Raw genomic sequence first — 18,071 nt, forward strand, 5'->3', positions numbered from 1 at the left:
TCCCATCTATAATGGAAGAGAGGAACCCCTGTTCCCTAAAGAATGAGGACATCTCCAATGCCCTGGTGTGGAAAACCTCATACTGGACGCAGATGAGGCGCAGACAGAGGAATTGGGAGTAAGGGATAGAGTCTTTACAAGAAGAAGGGTGGGAAGAAACATTGCAACAGGATTTGAGTGTAGGAACAAGGAGGTCCTACTGCAGTTGTACAGTGCCCTGGTGAGACCGCACCTAGAGTATTGTGTGCAATTTTGGTATCCTAATTTGAGGAAGAACATTATTGCTATTGAGGGAGTGCAGCATAGGTTCACCAGGTTAATTCCCGGGATGGCAGGACTGACATATGATGAAAGAATGGGTCGACTGGGCTTGTATTCACTGGAATTTAGAAGGATGAGAGGGGATCTTGTAGAAACATATAAAATTCTTAAAGGTTTGGACAGGCTAGATGCAGGAAAAAAAGTTCCCGATGTTGGGGGCGTCCAGAACCAGGGGGTCACAGTTTAAGAATAAGGGGTAGGCCATTTCGGACTGAGATGAGGAAAAACCTTTTCACCCAGAGAATTGTGAATCTGTGGAATTCTCTGCCACAGAAGGCAGTCGAGGCCAATTCACTGGATGTTTTCAAGAGAGAGTTACAGTAGATTTAGCTCTTAGGGCTACCCAAGGAGTTGTTCCTCCAGTTTGTGAGTGGTGTAACTCAGGCAATAGAGGAGGCCCAGGACAGAAATGAGATTCGGCAAGGAATAATGCAAAAGAATGCTTGATTCTCAGTGAGACAAAAGGCCCGTTTCCAGGCTGTACAACTTAGATTCTACAATTCAATGACTCATGTCACAATTGTATGCATCTTATCTTTCCAGACAGAAGGAAAACTTGAACGCACCTCGAATGAATATTCATCATTCTCAAACTTTTCCAGCAGTAGGTTTGAACAAAAGTCTCGGGAAATTTACTTTAAATTTGCACTTAGCGTTCCAATCTTTGAAGTTGGACTTGATTTTGAAAGCAATAATTTCAAGAAAATGATTCGAAATACCCTCAAACACTCTAATAAAGTAAGTATATGGTTTAAACTATTTTTGTTGATTCTGCTCTTCACATTTTATCATTATACCAAATTGATTAGGAAATAAAAGGCCATCAATAGAGTTCCACTGGCAGCTGAATAAGGGAGTGCGGCATAGTGGCGCAGATGGTAGAACCGCTGCGTCCCAGCGTCTGAGACAATCCTGACCTCAGATGCTGTTTGTGTGGAGTTTGCACATTGTTCTGGTGACTACATGTGTTGTGTCCGGGTGTTAAAGTTTCCTCAAACATCTTAAAGATATGCACGTTTGTCGATTAATTGACCTCTGGAAAATTCCCCTTAGTGTCTGAGTAAATTAGAAAGTGACCCAGTGGATTGAAGAGCCTGTTTTAATGCTGTATATCTAAAAAAAAAAACAGGTATACACAAAGCTCACAGTGAGGCAGCCAAGCACATGAGGAGAATAGCCAGAGTTTCTCCTTTTTAACTGTAATCCTCCGACTTCCCCTGAGGTGCATGTTTATATGGTATGGAGAGGGAGGGGGGGGGGGGGGGGGTGGGGACTGATCAGACATAGCTGTAATATCTCCTCTCATTCCATAGATGAATTACTGTTCAGTAGTAAGTCAAACTATATAATTGCAACTCAATTTGAGCAACGTTTTTGAGAAAATGCTTGGCTATGGAGAAATTCTTTTTAAAAAAAAGAATGCCAACCTTTTCAAAGTGACATTGATTTAATACAAAAACAGAAGAAATGCTAGAAAACTAAGCAGGTCAGGCAGCATCAATGAACATAAAAGCAGTCAATGTTTTGAGTCTGTGACCATTCATCAGAATTTTGAAAGGAAGAGATGCAAGTTTGTTTTAGTGGAAGAGAAGGTGCAAGGTGGGAGATCAAAGGGACTGTCTCTTAGGGAGAGTTGAATATTTTAATTATCAATTATTTATTCTTTTTTACATTGTACCTGGTCTCTGAATCAAGAACAAATAACGTTAGCTGGTATACAGCCCTTGCTTTAAAAACCGTAGCATTTGTGTGACTGGTCCAGTTAAATCAATGTTCAATGGTGACTTCAAGGTGTTGATGGGGGATTGAATGCTAGTTTTCTTTGAATTCTAGGGAGAGGTAAATAGATTTCTCTTGTGGAATTACTTGAGGCATTGCACGTGAATGGTTAAAATAATACTCGTCACTTAGCAGTCCAGGCCTGATTGTTGTTCACATTTTGTTGCATGCAAGGATGGACCGCCACAATCTTTGAAACACTGAACAATTATTTGACCTTATGATCAGAGAAACCCATGAATAAAGATGGTTAGGCTGACGACATTACCCTATGTAATCATATTTCATTGTCCCAAATATGTTCCTGACCAGTGGAATGTTATACACCTTTTTCCCATTGAAATCAGTTTTGTAGTGCCTCATTATCATCGCAATTTGTCAAATGCTATCTTAATGTTAACTGGCAAGCATAATATTGTGGAAAATGAGAACCCATAATGAAGGTAATGTGAAACTGGGTTTAAGGAACATTATTAGGGAAATGCACAGCTACTGGTCCCTTATCGATGCTCCCTTTGGTCTGATTACCTATTACATACCTGTATATAATCTTGCGATTGAGTTTCGCAATTAATAGATTGTATATTCCATATATATCTTGTTATCAAGTCCGAATACTTCACTGGCCATGCTCTTCAATCATTGAATTCCTTTGGTTCATTTTCAGAAAACACAATTATTTCATACACAATTCTCGCTCCAAGTGGCCAAGTTCAAGATGAAACCCAGAGACCTTATGCTCCATTATGATTTCTTTCAAAGAGTTAAGCAGTTGCCAACAATTTACAATTATGGGGAATACAGAGAAATCTTTAAGGACTATGGAACTCATTACATGAGCGAAGGCATACTTGGTGGAACATATGAATATATTTGGTCAGTTAACATGGATAAAATCAAGAAAGATGGTAGGTATTAGGTTGAGCTCACTGAAATATTGAGCTGCACCTTTATTTTGATTTCGAGCACTAGAAGTAGTTAAACATTTTTGCCAATATCAGAAATGTGTGTGAACTCATGGGAAATTGCTGGGTATATGCACAAGAATATGTGAAACTATTTTGCTTGAGGCCCTCCTGCTGGTTGATGGAACTCCATTTTGTTATGCCTTTCATTGGTTGTTGCTTGGTATTAATATCAAAGATATAATCAAAAGAACAAATACAAAGGTACAGAAAGTACAGTGCCTCAATCATCACTTTATGATCAGTAATCCATGGCCTAATAATGTTTTGGAGGTATGAATTTTAATCTCATCACCATAATTGTAGAATTTAAATTCATTTAATCCAATAACCTGGAATAAAACGCCTAGTTCCAGCAATAGTTTCAGCAATAGTGACAGTAAAGCTAGCAGAATGATATAATATCCTATCTGGTTCACTATGATAGGGTAGATATGCAGATTATTTTACCCAGAGAAGGGGAATCAAGAACCATAGGGTTAAAGTGAGGGGGGGGGGGGGGGATGAAATGATTTGATAGGAACCCGAAAAGCAACTTTTCACACAGAGGGTGGTAGGTAAATGGAACAAGCTGCCAGAGGAGATAGTTGAGTCAGATTTATAACAGCATTTAAAATACATTTGGACAGTTACATGGATCGGAAGGCTTCAGAGGGATATGGGCCAAACGTGGGCAGGCAGGACTAGTGAAAATGGGGCATCTTGGTCAGCATGGGCCCTAAGAAATGTTTAGGTAAATCTAATGATTACCCCTCTCAGTTCCATTTGTAGGACTTGCCAATTTTCTTCAGTTGGAACAAGTCTATAAATTAATCTCTGAACTTTGTTATTATACAGCAAAGGATTAAAATGTATCAGTATTTGATTACAACGATATCTACTTCAGTTATCCTAAATGATATAGCATAACACATTATGAAATATTTTTTATCACTGTTGTATCTATTAAAAGATATGTTGGTAATTTTAGTGAAACATTTTGCCATAATATTAAGTCTTCTCAAGTTACATTTAAATTCTATTTTACATGTGTATGATTTCCAAAATAATTAAACAATAGATTCAATAATAATCTGGAATTAAATGCAATAACTGAGAAATTAGATGAATCAATACCTTTTACTTAAACCTTTTACTAGTGGAGAGAGTCAAAAGCTTCAAATTCCTGAATGTGCATAACTCTGAAGATCTATCCTAGGTGCAGCCCATTGATGTAATCATAAAGAAAGCCCCTACTTCCTGAGAAGATTAAGGAGATTCAGTATTTTAGCGAATACTCTCTTGAACCTCAACAGGTGTACAGTAAATAGCACATTGATTGGTTGCGTCATGGCCTGGCTTGGCAATTTGAACGCCCAGGAATGGAAAAGACTGCAAAATGTGAATAACACTGCCCAGTCCACCTACTGACCTCCCCACCACTGAAGATATCACTGCCTCAAAAAGGCAACCAGCATCATCAGAGACCCACACCACCCTGGCCACACTCTCATGGGCCTGTCCCATTTATGTGACTTTTTCGGCGACTGCCGGCACCTGTCATAGGTTGTTACAGGTCGCCGAAAATTTTCAACGTTGAAAATCCAGCAGTGACCAGAACAAGACACGACTCTTTGGGTGACAACTCACAACCATACAGGCTTCACCCCTCAACATGTCGCCAGGGTGTTGCCTGTATGGTCGTGAGTAGTCTCCTCAGTCACCCAAAGAGTCGTAGCATCTTTCTGGTCACCGTTGCATTTTCAACCTTGAAAATTTTCTCCGACCTGCAATGACCTATGATGGGTGCCGGCTGTTACCTAAAAAGTTGCCTAGGTGGGACAGGCCATTGGGAAGAATGTATAGGAGCCTGAAAACTGTAATGTCCAGATTCAGGAGCAGCTTCTTCCCTACAACCATCAGGCTATTAAATACCACAACCTCCAAATAAGCTCCAAACATAAGCTTCAAATCTCGTGATTTGACAAGGTGGTCTCTGTGCTCTTAGAAATAGCAGGCCAGAGAGCAAGCAAACACAAGGACATTTCTGAGGCTCCTGGAGTCAAGTTCTACGCAAGAATCACTGCAAAGTAAATTAATTCCCTCAGTTATGCCCGTGATGGTCCTTCAAAGTCTTCATCATGCAAGCTTTTATCGTTATGTTAACTCTTCCTGATCAGCAATTTTCCTTCTTTGTTATTTTTTATAACTTCCAGCTTCCTCTACTGTAGACTTAAAAATTTCAAGTAGACATGAATGAATGAATGAATGAATGATTGAGTTTAGTGGCCAAGTATTCACATACAAGGAATTTGCCTTGGTGCTCTGCCCGCAAGTGACAACATGACATACAGTGACTGTTAGGAATGACACGTAAAACATTAAACATTAATAATAAAACAAAACCAGGAGATAAACCTAAACCAATAAAGGAAATTGTCCCCAGTCAGTGGGATACAGACAGCCACCTCTGGACAAGTGGTGTTACAGTGTATGTCATTCCCTGCTTGTGCACATTAATCAAGCAATCTCGGAAGTGTTATGAGTTCTGCAAATAATCAATTCTGCATGTAATGCACAGCATAGATAATATTCTTATCTATGATCCTTGCTACTCAGCCATAGAAAAATAGTGTGGAGCTGAAAGCAATGTGATTAGCTCGAAAGCCGGTGTGTAATTAATTTTGGATCTTAGAGCAGCTCTTGGTTGGTTTGAATAATGGTTCTGTTCATTCACCGCAGGGCTCCGCTGATAAATATGTCATGATTAGAACTTTTCGATACATCTACCACATCTTTTGACACTCATGGGGTGCAAAAGGATACATTTTATCAGCTCCCAGCAGTAGTCTCCTAGCAGCAGTGTGGAAAGCTCCTCCTGTCACTGAACGTAAACGCTAGTCTGGCTGTATTATTAATACAGACAAAGATCGCTTTATTGCTTCAGAGGGGACTTAAAAAATGGAAATACCTACTGAATTGGTTTAAAAAAAAAAAAGTATTATTAAGATTGCTATCTTCTACTTGAAATTTGCTAGCTTATCATTCTGGAATTTATGAACATATACAGTATATTATACCACAATGCCACCAAAGTTCACAGAAAGAAAAGATAAACATTTATGAACCATGATTTCACATTTAGGTATTAGCTACAGAACTGAATTTCAGCCATCTTTGGTGAGTTAAATCTGCTTGTTTATTGTATCAAGGACTCATTGGATCCTCCTCAAAATTGTTCAATTGACAAAAAGATGGCAGCAGAAGGAAATTTCTTCCCAGAAACATGCTCCAAAACTGGACCGGTGTGGTTCCCATTAGTTAGGCCAAGCTCAGTTAAAGGCAGCCTCCAATTGCTGTACTTCAAGAAAGCCATAAGCCCTTAAAGGCACAGTCTCCATAGTAGCCACGCAAATGGTGGCTGCCACAGAGGAGCAAGAGGCTTCATGTGAAAGTCAGGTTGTTCCCATTTTCACTCAATGAGTGATGCGGGCCCTCAGCAGGGTGACGCATGCCAGAAGGGATGCCAGGGACACATTCTGTGTGCCGAAGGAGCCTGGATCACCATTTGAAGAGTCATGTAGGAGGTGGCTCCAGCTCTCTTCACTAGATATGAGAATGCCAACTAATTTGAAGTAAAGTAATTCCCCATTTATTTCTACATGAACTGTGATATCAACGGGTGCAGGCACATACCATAAAAACACATCAGTCTTGTTACTGTAAATAGAACATGGAGAAAAATAAAATACACTACAGATGCTGGAAATCTGAAATAAAAATAAAAATGCAGAGAGGAAAGGTGAACAGGTTAGGCAGGATCAGGGGAGGGAGAAATGGAAATAACATATCAGGTTGCATTTTCATCATAACTATGGTGGCACGGTGGTGCAGTGTTAGAGTTGCTGCTTGCAGTGCCAGAGACCCGGGTTTGATCCCGACTATGAGTGTTGTTTGTACAGAGTTTGTACGTTCTCCCTGTGACCATGTGAGTTTTCTCCGAGATCTTCAGTTTCCTCCCACACTCCAAAGACATACAGGTTTGTAGGTTAATTGGCTTGGTATGTGTAAATTGTTCCTAATATGTATAGGCTTGTGTTAATGTGCGGCATATAGTAGGCATAAATAAATACAGAACAGATCAGTGTGACTATATACTATTGAATATATATATATATATATATACACACATAAATAATCAGATAAAGTGCAATGGTAATTGTTACATCGGGAAAACTGTGCAGCCAAGCAAAGAGAGGGATAAAGACAGCAACTTCCATGACATCCTAAAGGAGGTGACGAGAGAGACCCATAGGATTCACGTGGTCTGGCTTTGTATGGAGTAGCATTTGTCAGTTCTTAGCGACGTCCTGCACTCACTGTGCCAACCAGCACAATGCTGAGCACTACACCTAAACGTTGAACATCTACACCATTCACGCCAACCCTGCTTCATCTTATCGAGTCCACATTACAAGATTAGAAATTGTTCAGCCAGAGCTGAACACACTTCTTGGCATCTGCATACAACGGCGTATTTCGCTTCTTGTGCTTCTTGTGTTTCTTCTGCATGGTGATGGAAACATTGGTGGAAACAGGGCCGCGACGTCAACACTCTTTCCTTGACCCGCCAACCCTGCTGCTCTACACTGAACTCTGTGACAATTCCTTGCTGGGCACCACCAATGGAGGGCAGGGACTTTTAAGTAGCAGCATGCAGATGCAGTGCTGTCAATAACATAGCTCTCTCTAAATATAAAATGTTGCAATTGTCCCTTTTGGTGCTGATTGCATTCATACTCTAGTTCCTGGACAGGAATCTTGAGCATTGATAGAGGCAGCAATGTAGAATAATGAGTTTGTCTAAAATGACCCACATTGTGCAAGTGCTTAAACATGCATGATAACAAAATATTATTCTTAATATTGATCGAGAGGCAAAAGCACTGATTGAAACTAGAATGAAGTGTTTCAATTCTTCTGGGAGAGGAACTGACAGTTTAACCATTGTGCCCAGAAGGAGATGTCATTTTAATGGAAGCAGTATTTCCATTAAAATCCATGGAGACCACATAAACAGCTTCCAATTGAAATAAAAGACTGTTTGATGGATGCATATGCAGACAGCATTAATGTACTGATAATTGTGACATCATGGCTTTTGTTTATTTTACTTTTATAATATTCTGAGCAATGTTATTCATAAAATTAATTGTAATCATCAAAATCTTGGCTGATAGCACTATTTCTCCTCATATCTATAGGTTACACATTGGACGATGTAAAAAATTGTGCAAAGGCCGGCATTAGTGGAGGTGTGAAAGTCGAAGGAATCATGGTAGCTATCGGAGTTGGTGCTGGGTTCTGCGCAGGTTTTCTGAAAGAAAAAGGAGGTACTAGTACTGCTACAGATTTTCATATCTATATTACTAAATCTCTGATCTTGACCGCTTTTGGCCGACTGTGCTGCAATTTCCGAGAGAACGCCGCCACCTATGGCCGTCATTTTTGGCCACCTCGCTCAGAGCCCCCCTCCGCCATATGAGTGCGGAGGATTTGTTCCGTTGATGAAAACTTAGAGAGATATAAATGTTTTTACAAAATTCCCCATTCTCTCTGCTGCCCCCGCTGGCGGCAGGGGGAGGGACTATAAAACCAGGAAGTGTCATGCCTCTCTCAGTCTCTACCAGACCAGGAAGCGAGAAGGTCACGGCTCTCTGAGCTGCGAATAACACTGAACGCACGTCTACTCCACGGTGAGTCCCCTCGATGCGGCTGTAAAGTGGCTGCAGTCCTTTTTAACAAGTTTGTGTTCACAAAATACATTTTGGTTGTTGGGTGGCTGCAGCCCAATTGTTTGCCTTGGCTTTTGGCTTTTAAAATCGTTGCAACAGTTGGATGCCTGCCCAAGCATTCATACGGCCCACAATGTCTATACTAGCCCTCACGAAACCAGTACCTTCAGACCGCAACACCCATGATAGCGCAACAGACAGCCCCTCCCACTGGCGACCAGTATTGGAATTGGTGGAGAGGTGGAATATTGCGTTGGTGACCAGCCCTCCCAACGGGTCCCACTTAGTCTAGTAAAAGATAAAATTAGACGTGTCCTGCATATAGTATAGATTCATTCCAGAGACAATCATTAATCTAGATACATTTTAGCTCTATTTATAGTTAAAATTATGTAAATATATGATACAATTTGCTACTGGGGTACAGAGATCTGGAAGATCCTAAGTTACTGATGAAGTGATCACAAACATTATATGATAGAACTTTATTTATCCCAGGAGGGAAATTGATCTGCCAACAGTCATAAAAACACAAAATATACATAACACAAAATACATGAAACATGAGATTAAAGGGATGAGTGGAAAGGCTTGGGGGATGTGCAAAGATTGGGGAGGGGGGTGGAGTGTGACTCAGCCTACCCATGACAGAAGGGGGGGGGAGTTGTACAGTTTGATAGCTACAGGGAAGAAGGATCTCCTGTGGCGTTCTGTCCCGCATCTTGGGTGGAACCAATTTGTTGCTGAAGGTATTCCTCAGGTTGACCAGTGTGTCATGGAGGGGGTGAGCTTGATTGTCCAGGATGCTCCACAATTTGAGGAGCATCCTCCCCTCCAAGACCACCTCCAACTTGTCAGAGAGAAGTTGAAGATCAGGAAGCTGCTTTCACAGATATAGGTCTTGGGGCATGAAAACCCGGTCTTGGGACCCAAACTATGCAAGATAAGTTTATGATCTGTATCAATGATTTGGATAAGAACATAAAAGGCATGGATTATAAGTTTGCAGATGACACTAAAATGGGTGGTATTGTAGATAGTGAAGATGCTTGTCAAAAATTGCAGCAGGATCTTAAGCAGTTGGGCAGGTGGGCTGATGAATGATTGATGGGATTTCATACAGAGAAGTGCGAGGTATTACATTTTTGGGCAGCCTAACAAGGGCAGGACCCACACAGTGAAAGGCAGAACTCTGTGGAGTCTTGTAGAGCAAAAGGATTTAGGAGTGCAGTGAAAGTGGCAGCACAGGTAGATAGGGTGACCAAGAAGACCTTTGGCACATTGGCCTTCATTAGTCAGGATATTGAGTATAAAAGTGGGCGGTCATGTTAATGCTGTATAAGACATTAATGAGGCCACATGTAGAATATTGTGTTCAGTTCTGGGCACGGTGTTATAGGAAAGATGTTGTAGGGTTGGAAAGAGTGCAGAGAAGATTTACAAGGAAGTTGCCAGGACTCGAAGGCCTGAGCTATAGCAAAGTCCCCCACCACACCACCAACATCGCAGCTCCCCTCCCGGACAAGCTAAACCACTTCTGCGCTCTGTCCCCCCCGCCGAGACCCCCACCGCTGAGGATCACACCCCGACCATCACAGAGGACTATGTGCGCCGGTCGCTCCAGAGAGTCAACGCTCACAAAGTGGCTGGCTCGAACGGCATACCCGGTCGGGTCCTGAAGGCATGTGCAAGTCAGATAGCGGGGGTGTTCACCGATATTTTTAACCCCTCGCTTTCCCTAAGATCCATCCCCACCTGTCTGAAAACCTCCACCATTAGTCTGGCGCGTGCATGAGGGGAACACAATGAAATTGTGTCCCCCTCATGTTTTGATAGCGATTTCTGTGCCTGGATCGGGTAAATGCACAGAGCCTTTTACCCAGAGTAGGGGAATCGAGAACAAGAGGACATAGGTTTAAGGTGAGGGGGGAAAGATTTAATAATACTCTGAAGGGTAACTTTTTTACATAAAGGATGGTGGGTATATGGTCCGAACTGCCACAGGAGGAAGTTGAGGCAGGTACCATCATAACGCTTAAGAGATATTTGGACAGGTCCATGAATAGAATAGGTTTAGAGAGTTATGAGCCAAGCACAGGCAAGTGGGACAAGTGCAGATAGGGCATGTTGGTTGGCGTGGGCAAGTTGGTCCACAGGGCCTGTTTCTATGCTGCATGGCACTATGATTCTAAGTTATGATTCCGTATATGAAATTGAATCTAGCGGAAGAGGATTTAAATCACCTTGGGTCGCCTCTCTGCCAAACAAACCTTCTAACAAATCACATCCAAGCAGATTAACAACTTGAGCAATCTGCTGAGGGAACTCTGTGTGTCAGAGAGCATCTGTGGAGAAATGGACAAAGTTTCAGGTCAGGACACTTCTTCAATCCGAAGGAGATTCCTAACCTGAAATGTTGTTCGTCCATTTTCCTCCACGGTCACTGCCTGGCCCGTTGAATTCCTACAGCAGATTGTTTTTTTATTAAGATTCCTGCATTTGCAGTCTCTCTTGTCTCCATGCTAGCTGCTCTGTTGGGGGGAACTTATTCATCATCTTCCAAGGCAAGAGGTGAAAAAATATAGTGGAATAATGGGGAGAATTTTGTTCGACTTTTTCCTTTGAAATTAATTCTATTGTAAATTCTACCCACAAGACAGTGTTGCCAAATCGGCTTACACAGAAGACTTCATAGTACTTGTGCGTGGAGGAGCAAGTGAACATGTGACAGCACTGGCTCACAAAAATCTTCCAACTGTGAAACTGATGCAGGAATGGGGCGATGCAGTCGAGTACAACCCAGAAGTCATTAAATTTAAGGTAAACCTTTTCACTGAAGTGAAACATTCAGTAAAGGGAGACATCAAGCAATGTGAACATCTTAGTGCCTTGATTACTGCTGCTCCAAATACCTTAACTTTAAAATGCTTCTTTATAGATTTCATACCCCTTTCCTTTCAGATGTAAATTAACTACACAGCTCATTTTCTTTGCATTCAAGTCACATATTTTGTATTGTGTTTTTACCATTCCCAGGCCTTGGTAATTGTGAGATCCTAAATATAAATCAACATAGAAGGCCTTTCAATTATTTTCCAACTTGACAGAGGAAGGGAGAAAGAAAAATTGCTCCCCTCCAGTGTTAAATGAAATAAATAGTCGGCATACTAATGGGGATAAAAATTAATTTTGTATTTGATAAAAAATCTCCAGTTAGCTGAAACCTTTCTTTTATAATTGTAATTTCTTCTTTGTTTTTTGACTATTCCCGATCTCTTTTTGTGCATTATTTTCTCTTTTGTATCATTATATTTGTTTTATTTCTGTTTCTTTTTGGTTTACCATTATTTTCTCCGAGGACCTCAATATTATTTTCAGTGAGAGATCATCTTGGCTCACGAATGCTGATGAAAATGTCTGCTACTCCCATCAGAGCATCTAATTTAGGAATGGATGCCTTGCATATTTTCATTTTGATTCACAAGTTTACTCTGTTTAAACCAGTACAGGTCAAACACCAATTTTCCGGCAAGTGATGGTCCACCCACCCCAATAACCCGGCCAATATTTCGAGAGCTCGGTTGAATTTCCTTGTGTGGCCACAGATGTCATTGCGAATGCTCTTCCCGGTCGTGTCCTTCCGTCATGAAAGTATTAACTATGGTCACAATATTCTCTCCTAACTGTTTCATAAAGACAATACAGTAAACCCTCGTTTTAACGACCCTCATTTTAATACAGATGTCAGATATAGCGGACAGACCTGCTGACCCCATGCTTGCACCGTCTCCCAGACGTTTAGAGCTCCGGTTTCCGATGCCATTCCCGACATGCAAGGTGCACTAGCAAGCCCTTCTTCACTCAGCCAAAGGGCACAAAGTGCTGGAGTAATTCAGCGGTCAGGATCTCTGGAGAACACAGATAGTGACATCAGGACCCTTCCTCAGACTGATTCATTCGGCTGAGTTACTCCAGCACTGGTGGGGATGGGTTGGCAGGTCATTCCATTCACATTTTATATTTGTTTTATTTTAGTTTCTGGCACACTGTGGTGTTTTAGCGACAAGGGAGGGGCCAAGGGTGTATTGTCATTTCATTATCACATGACCTCTGTTGGTCCAGTGATACTGGTAATCCAGAAAGGCTCTGGAACTGAGGGTGCCGGAAAATTGGTGTTCATCCCATACTAAGTTTTCCTATCATCAGTATAATTATTTCTCGCCATCCTGCCCGATTTTGATTTAATGGATCAAAATATCCAGTTGTGATCTTTCCTTACATTGGCAAGACACGTTGTGTCCAGGTTATGACAGGGTTTCCTCCTGAATGCAGTGCTCAGCAGTCGAGGTGCAGGTGGCACAGCAGTAGATTTGCTGCTTTACAGAGACCCAGGTTCGATCCTGACTACAGGTGCTGTCTGTAAGGAGTTTGTAAGTTCTCCCCGTGACCTGCGGGGATTTTTTCTGGGTCCTCTGGTTTCTCCCATACACCACAGGTTTGTTGGGTTAATTGGCTGGGTGAAATTGTAAGTTGTCCCTAGGGTGTAGTAGAGTCGTGTGCGGGGATCGCTGGTCAGCATGGACTCAGTGGGCCAAAGGGTCTGTTTCCGTGCTGTATCTCTAAACTAAGCATTTTGTGACCCGAAAAGTTCACCAAATGTGACCGTAACTGAGTTTCCTCCCGGCAGAAGATGCCCACAGCAGCCGACACATCCATACCACTGCTCTCCCAAATGTTGTTAGTGATATGTGCTCTATGCTGGGGAGGGCCTGTACTCTATTCCACCATTGATACAGGGGCCACATCATTCAGATATTTGGTATGGATTTTGTTTCATATCTCTATACATATATTGCCATCGATTACTTAGTTTGCCCTCAGTAGCCTTCAGAAAAATATAATAACTTCTGAAGCACATCGTGCTTGACCACCCTGACTCTCAGTCTTGTGAGACACATCATACATCTTCCTGATATAAACATTTGAGTATGCATAAAAAAGTGATTGTAAGCCAGAGAGCCTGGTTCCACCATTCTGTGACTATGCTTTCTCTGTATAAAGTGTTTTTTTAATATCACACATGCAGTGTGTTTATACTAACTATCCAGGGTTCTCTTTGCAGCCTACAGCACTTCATGAACTGGTCACCTCGAACACATTTCCGAATGCTCCTAGAATCAAAGCCAACATGAGGCGGGCCCTTGAAGAGTACCTGATCGAATCCAATTCCTGTCGCTGTGCGCCATGTCTCAACAATGGAGTTGCTTTTCTTAAAGGTATGGCCTGGTCAGCGACCAGTGGACCAAATCAAGAATGTCGGTCTTAAACATTAACAACTCTTCATTTTCTTTACAATGAACACAGCAACCTCAGATAGATGGCACAGTGACAGAGCTAGTTGAGTAGAGCTTGGTGCAGTAGTACAGTGACCCACATTCAACGCTGGCTTCTGGCACTGTGTATGAAGTTTGCTTCTTCTCTTCTGTGACCATGTAAGTCACCTCCGAGTGTTCAGGTTTCCTCTCACAACCCAAAGGTGTGCAGTTTAGCAGATTAATTGTAAATTGCCCCAGTGTGTAGGTGAGTGGTAGAATCTGCTGGGAAATGATGGGAATGTAAGGAGAATAAAATGGGGAAGAGTCATGAATGTAATTGGGTAGTTAATAGTTGATGTTTCTGTGCAGTATCTGTCCATGACTCAATTCCTGCTTTCCATAACAATAATATGGAGTCTGTGATTTCTGAACAGGACTTTTATATTCCATTACATAAACTCATTCTCTAAAAAATGTAATCGACTTTCTTGATAATTAGTGGCCATTAATGAAAAAAAAGACGCATTCTATATTAAAATGGAATGTCATAAATATTCCTTCGGATATAAATTTTAGGGGAGCTATTATTTCATGGAAACTGACTGTAAGTTAAATGTTAGGTAGACATAAATGCTGGAGGAACTCAACGTTTGAGGCAGCATCCATGGAGCGAAGGAATAGGTGGCGTTTCTGGTCGAGACCCTTCTTTAGACTGATGTGGGGGTGGGGGCGGGAAGAAGAAAGGAAGAGGCGGAGACAGTGGGCTCTGGGAGAGCTGCGAAGGGGAGGGGAAGGAGGGAGAAAGCAAGAACCACCTGAAATTGGAGAAGTCAATGTTCATACCGCTGGGGTGTAAACTGCCCAAGCGAAATATGAGGGGCTGCTCCTCCAATTTGTGGGGGACTCACTCTGGTCATGGAGGAGGCCCAGGCCAGAAAGGTCGGATTTAGAATGGGAGGGGGAGTTGGGAGTGCTGAGCCACCGGGAGATCGGGTTCATTTAATGTGAACTGTGCGGAGGAGTTGGGCGAAGCGATCGCCAAGCCTGCGCTTGGTCTCACCTATGTAGAGCAGTTGACACCTGGAACAGCGGATGCAGTAGATGAGGTTGGAGGAGGTGCAGGTGAACCTCTGTCCCACCAGGAAAGACTGCTTAGGTCCTTGGATGGAGTCGAGGTGTGAGGTAAAGCGACAAGTGTAGCATTTCCTGAGGTTGCAAGGGAAAGTACCAGGGGAGGGTTTGGTTTGGGTGGGAAGGGGCGATTTGACCATGGAGTTACAGAGGGAGCAGAAAGGGGAGAAGATGGGAAGATGTGGCCAGTGGTGGGATCCCGTTGGAGATGGTGAAAATGTCGGGGGATTATCTGTTGTATGTGACGGCTGGTAGAGTGGAAGGTGAGGACAAGGGGGACTCTGCCCTTGTTACGAGTGGGGGGATGGGGATTGAGAGTGGAGTTACGGGATATAGAAGAGACCCTGGTGAGAGCCTCATCTATAGTCGAAGAGGGGAACTTAAAGAATGAGGACATCTCCGATGCCCTGGTTTGGAACACCTCATCCTGGGTGCAGATGCGGCGTAGTCATCCTTTTCCTTTCTTCTTCCCGCCCTCCACCCCCACATCAGGGGGTCTCGACCCGAAATGTTACCAATTCCTTCGCTCATAGAAATATAGACAGAAACATAGAAAATAGGTGCAGGAGTAGGCCATTCGGCCCTTCGAGCCTGCACCGCCATTCAATATGATCATGGCTGATCATCCAACTCAGTATCCTGTACCTGCCTTCTCTCCATACCCCCTGATCCCTTTAGCCACAAGGGCCACATCTAACTCCCTCTTAAATATAGCCAATGAACTGGCCTCAACTACCTTCTGTGGCAGAGAATTCCAGAGATTCACCACTCTCTGTGTGAAAAATGTTTTTCTCATCTCGGTCCTAAATGATTTCCCCCTTATCCTTAAACTGTGACCCCTTGTTCTGGACTTCCCCAACATCGGTTGGGGAAGTCCAGCTCCATAGATGCTGCCTCACCCGCTGAGTTTCTCCAGCATTTTTGTCTACCTTCGATTTTTCCAGCATCTGCAGTTCTTTCTCAAACATAAGTAAAATGTTGTTCTATTATTCAAGGAATAATAGCATGTTCCTGGATTTTTAATTCTGTAATGAACATCATTCACAATAATGTCCCCCTATGTTTCAATGGATTGACAATCTAGTTAGTTGCCTTTCCCTTTTTTATGACTACAATAGTATCCACATTTTACCAACTCTATCCCTACACTCATCTGGATAGCACAGGTTGATACCAGCTAATTACAACGAGAAGCAACAGGATTAAACATGGATGTGTTGTTTAATATCGCTAATGAAATTATTTTATTGTTTTAGGAACCAAGTGTGAATGCATTTGTCCTGCTGGTTTCCGTGGAGCTGCCTGCGAGATTACCACCAGGGAGAGTAAGCATTACTAATTGCACTAAAGAGAGAAATGATAATGTCATTTTTTACATCAGAACATAATTTCTTGCTAAATTAAACCGATAGCCAGATGTGCATTGCTGTTGTAGATTTAGCATGCTTCACTTCACAGATGTGGGTTTGAACCCATCACACAAAATTAGGACAATTACATATAATATATCCTCTGATGGTCAGCTTTCGATTAACCTAGAGCTATGATTAAACAAAAAGGGAGCCAAAATGGGATAGAAAAAGATTAAACGTGATCATTATAAAAAGCATGTTCATTTTTGATCTAGTATTTTCTGTTCTTTGAATTATAATTTTTTAATTTCCCACACTCAAACTTATGGCAAAGGATGTTTCTTATGTTTCAGGTATGACTGTGGATGGGAAGTGGACCTGTTGGTCCCTCTGGTCTGAATGCGTGAACAGTCAAAGAAAAAGGAGCCGGCAGTGCAATAATCCTCCGCCACAAAATGACGGCAAATCATGCTCAGGGGACAATCAGGAGACATTGCCCTGTCAATGAAGAAATACCAGCCTTCTTCTGTCTCAATAATTACCATCACTGATCTATAATTTTGCATGCTTAAAACAGATTTTTTTAAATCCAGTAATAATCGAACCTAATGTTACCTGAATAAAACTGGTTAATTGAAGTAAATTACATTGGTTCTTACAGGCCAGTTCAACAAAAGTTAATTCATTTCCAAAAGTAAATGCTTTTCTAGCTCTTTTGCGCATGTTTATGTTTAGAAACACTAGTTCATTATGCCATGATCTTAACTCATTAAATCAACCTATTTGAGTGTATTATATGTTCAACTGGAAGATTCAAATGAATAACCACCATATAACTGATAGCTATGTACAAGAGCAACAGCCAAGAATGTAAGGGGAAAGTAATAAAATGTGATAGACTTTGTTGGTGAAGATGTTTTTGTTAATATTGTGAACACATTATTTTAAAAAGGCAATGCATGGGGGAAAATGGATGTATGGGAGAAATGGCTTGGGAATGAGAATAATTTGTGGTGAATCTGTGGAATTCTTTGCCACAGAAGGCTGTGGAGGCCGTCAGTGGATATTTTTAAGGCAAGAGATAGATAGATTCTTGATTAGGACAGGTGTCAGAGGTTATGGGGGGGGGGGGGGGGGGGGGGGGGGGGGGGGGGGGGGGGAGGGGGTCAGGAGAATGGGGTTAGGAGGGAGAGATAGATCAGCCATGATTGAATGGCGGAGTAGACTTGATGGGCCGAATGACCTAATTCTAATCTTATTCCTTATGACCTTATGACTTCCGCAGTTTATATTGGTGGTAGCTGATGAAGGAAACATAGGGACTACAGTTGGACAGTAAATGTCTGACAGTGTTACTGGGCGAGTGGTTTGTGAGATGATACATTCTTGTAACAATTTAAGCCGGGCATCTGACTCCTCCAAACACCATCCCAA

The 18,071-nt window shown here is 42.1% G+C and overlaps 1 protein-coding gene across 1 annotated transcript in view; it reads left to right on the plus strand.

Annotated features, from left to right (window-relative positions):
• dab1a (DAB adaptor protein 1a) overlaps nucleotides 1–17,541 on the plus strand; it is a 290,784-nt gene extending 273,243 nt beyond the window's left edge. Inside the window, exons 20-26 of the mRNA XM_055642479.1 lie at nucleotides 865–1,059; nucleotides 2,768–3,008; nucleotides 8,309–8,437; nucleotides 11,496–11,659; nucleotides 13,962–14,115; nucleotides 16,542–16,610; nucleotides 16,991–17,541. Coding sequence (XP_055498454.1) covers nucleotides 865–1,059; nucleotides 2,768–3,008; nucleotides 8,309–8,437; nucleotides 11,496–11,659; nucleotides 13,962–14,115; nucleotides 16,542–16,610; nucleotides 16,991–17,145 — 1,107 coding nt within the window. The 3' untranslated portion in view covers nucleotides 17,146–17,541. The remainder of the gene's footprint in view (nucleotides 1–864; nucleotides 1,060–2,767; nucleotides 3,009–8,308; nucleotides 8,438–11,495; nucleotides 11,660–13,961; nucleotides 14,116–16,541; nucleotides 16,611–16,990) is intronic.
• The last annotated feature ends 530 nt before the right edge of the window (nucleotides 17,542–18,071 follow it).

The sequence above is a fragment of the Leucoraja erinacea genome, chromosome 10 (genome assembly GCF_028641065.1).
Source record: "Leucoraja erinacea ecotype New England chromosome 10, Leri_hhj_1, whole genome shotgun sequence".
NCBI lineage: Eukaryota > Metazoa > Chordata > Chondrichthyes > Rajiformes > Rajidae > Leucoraja > Leucoraja erinaceus.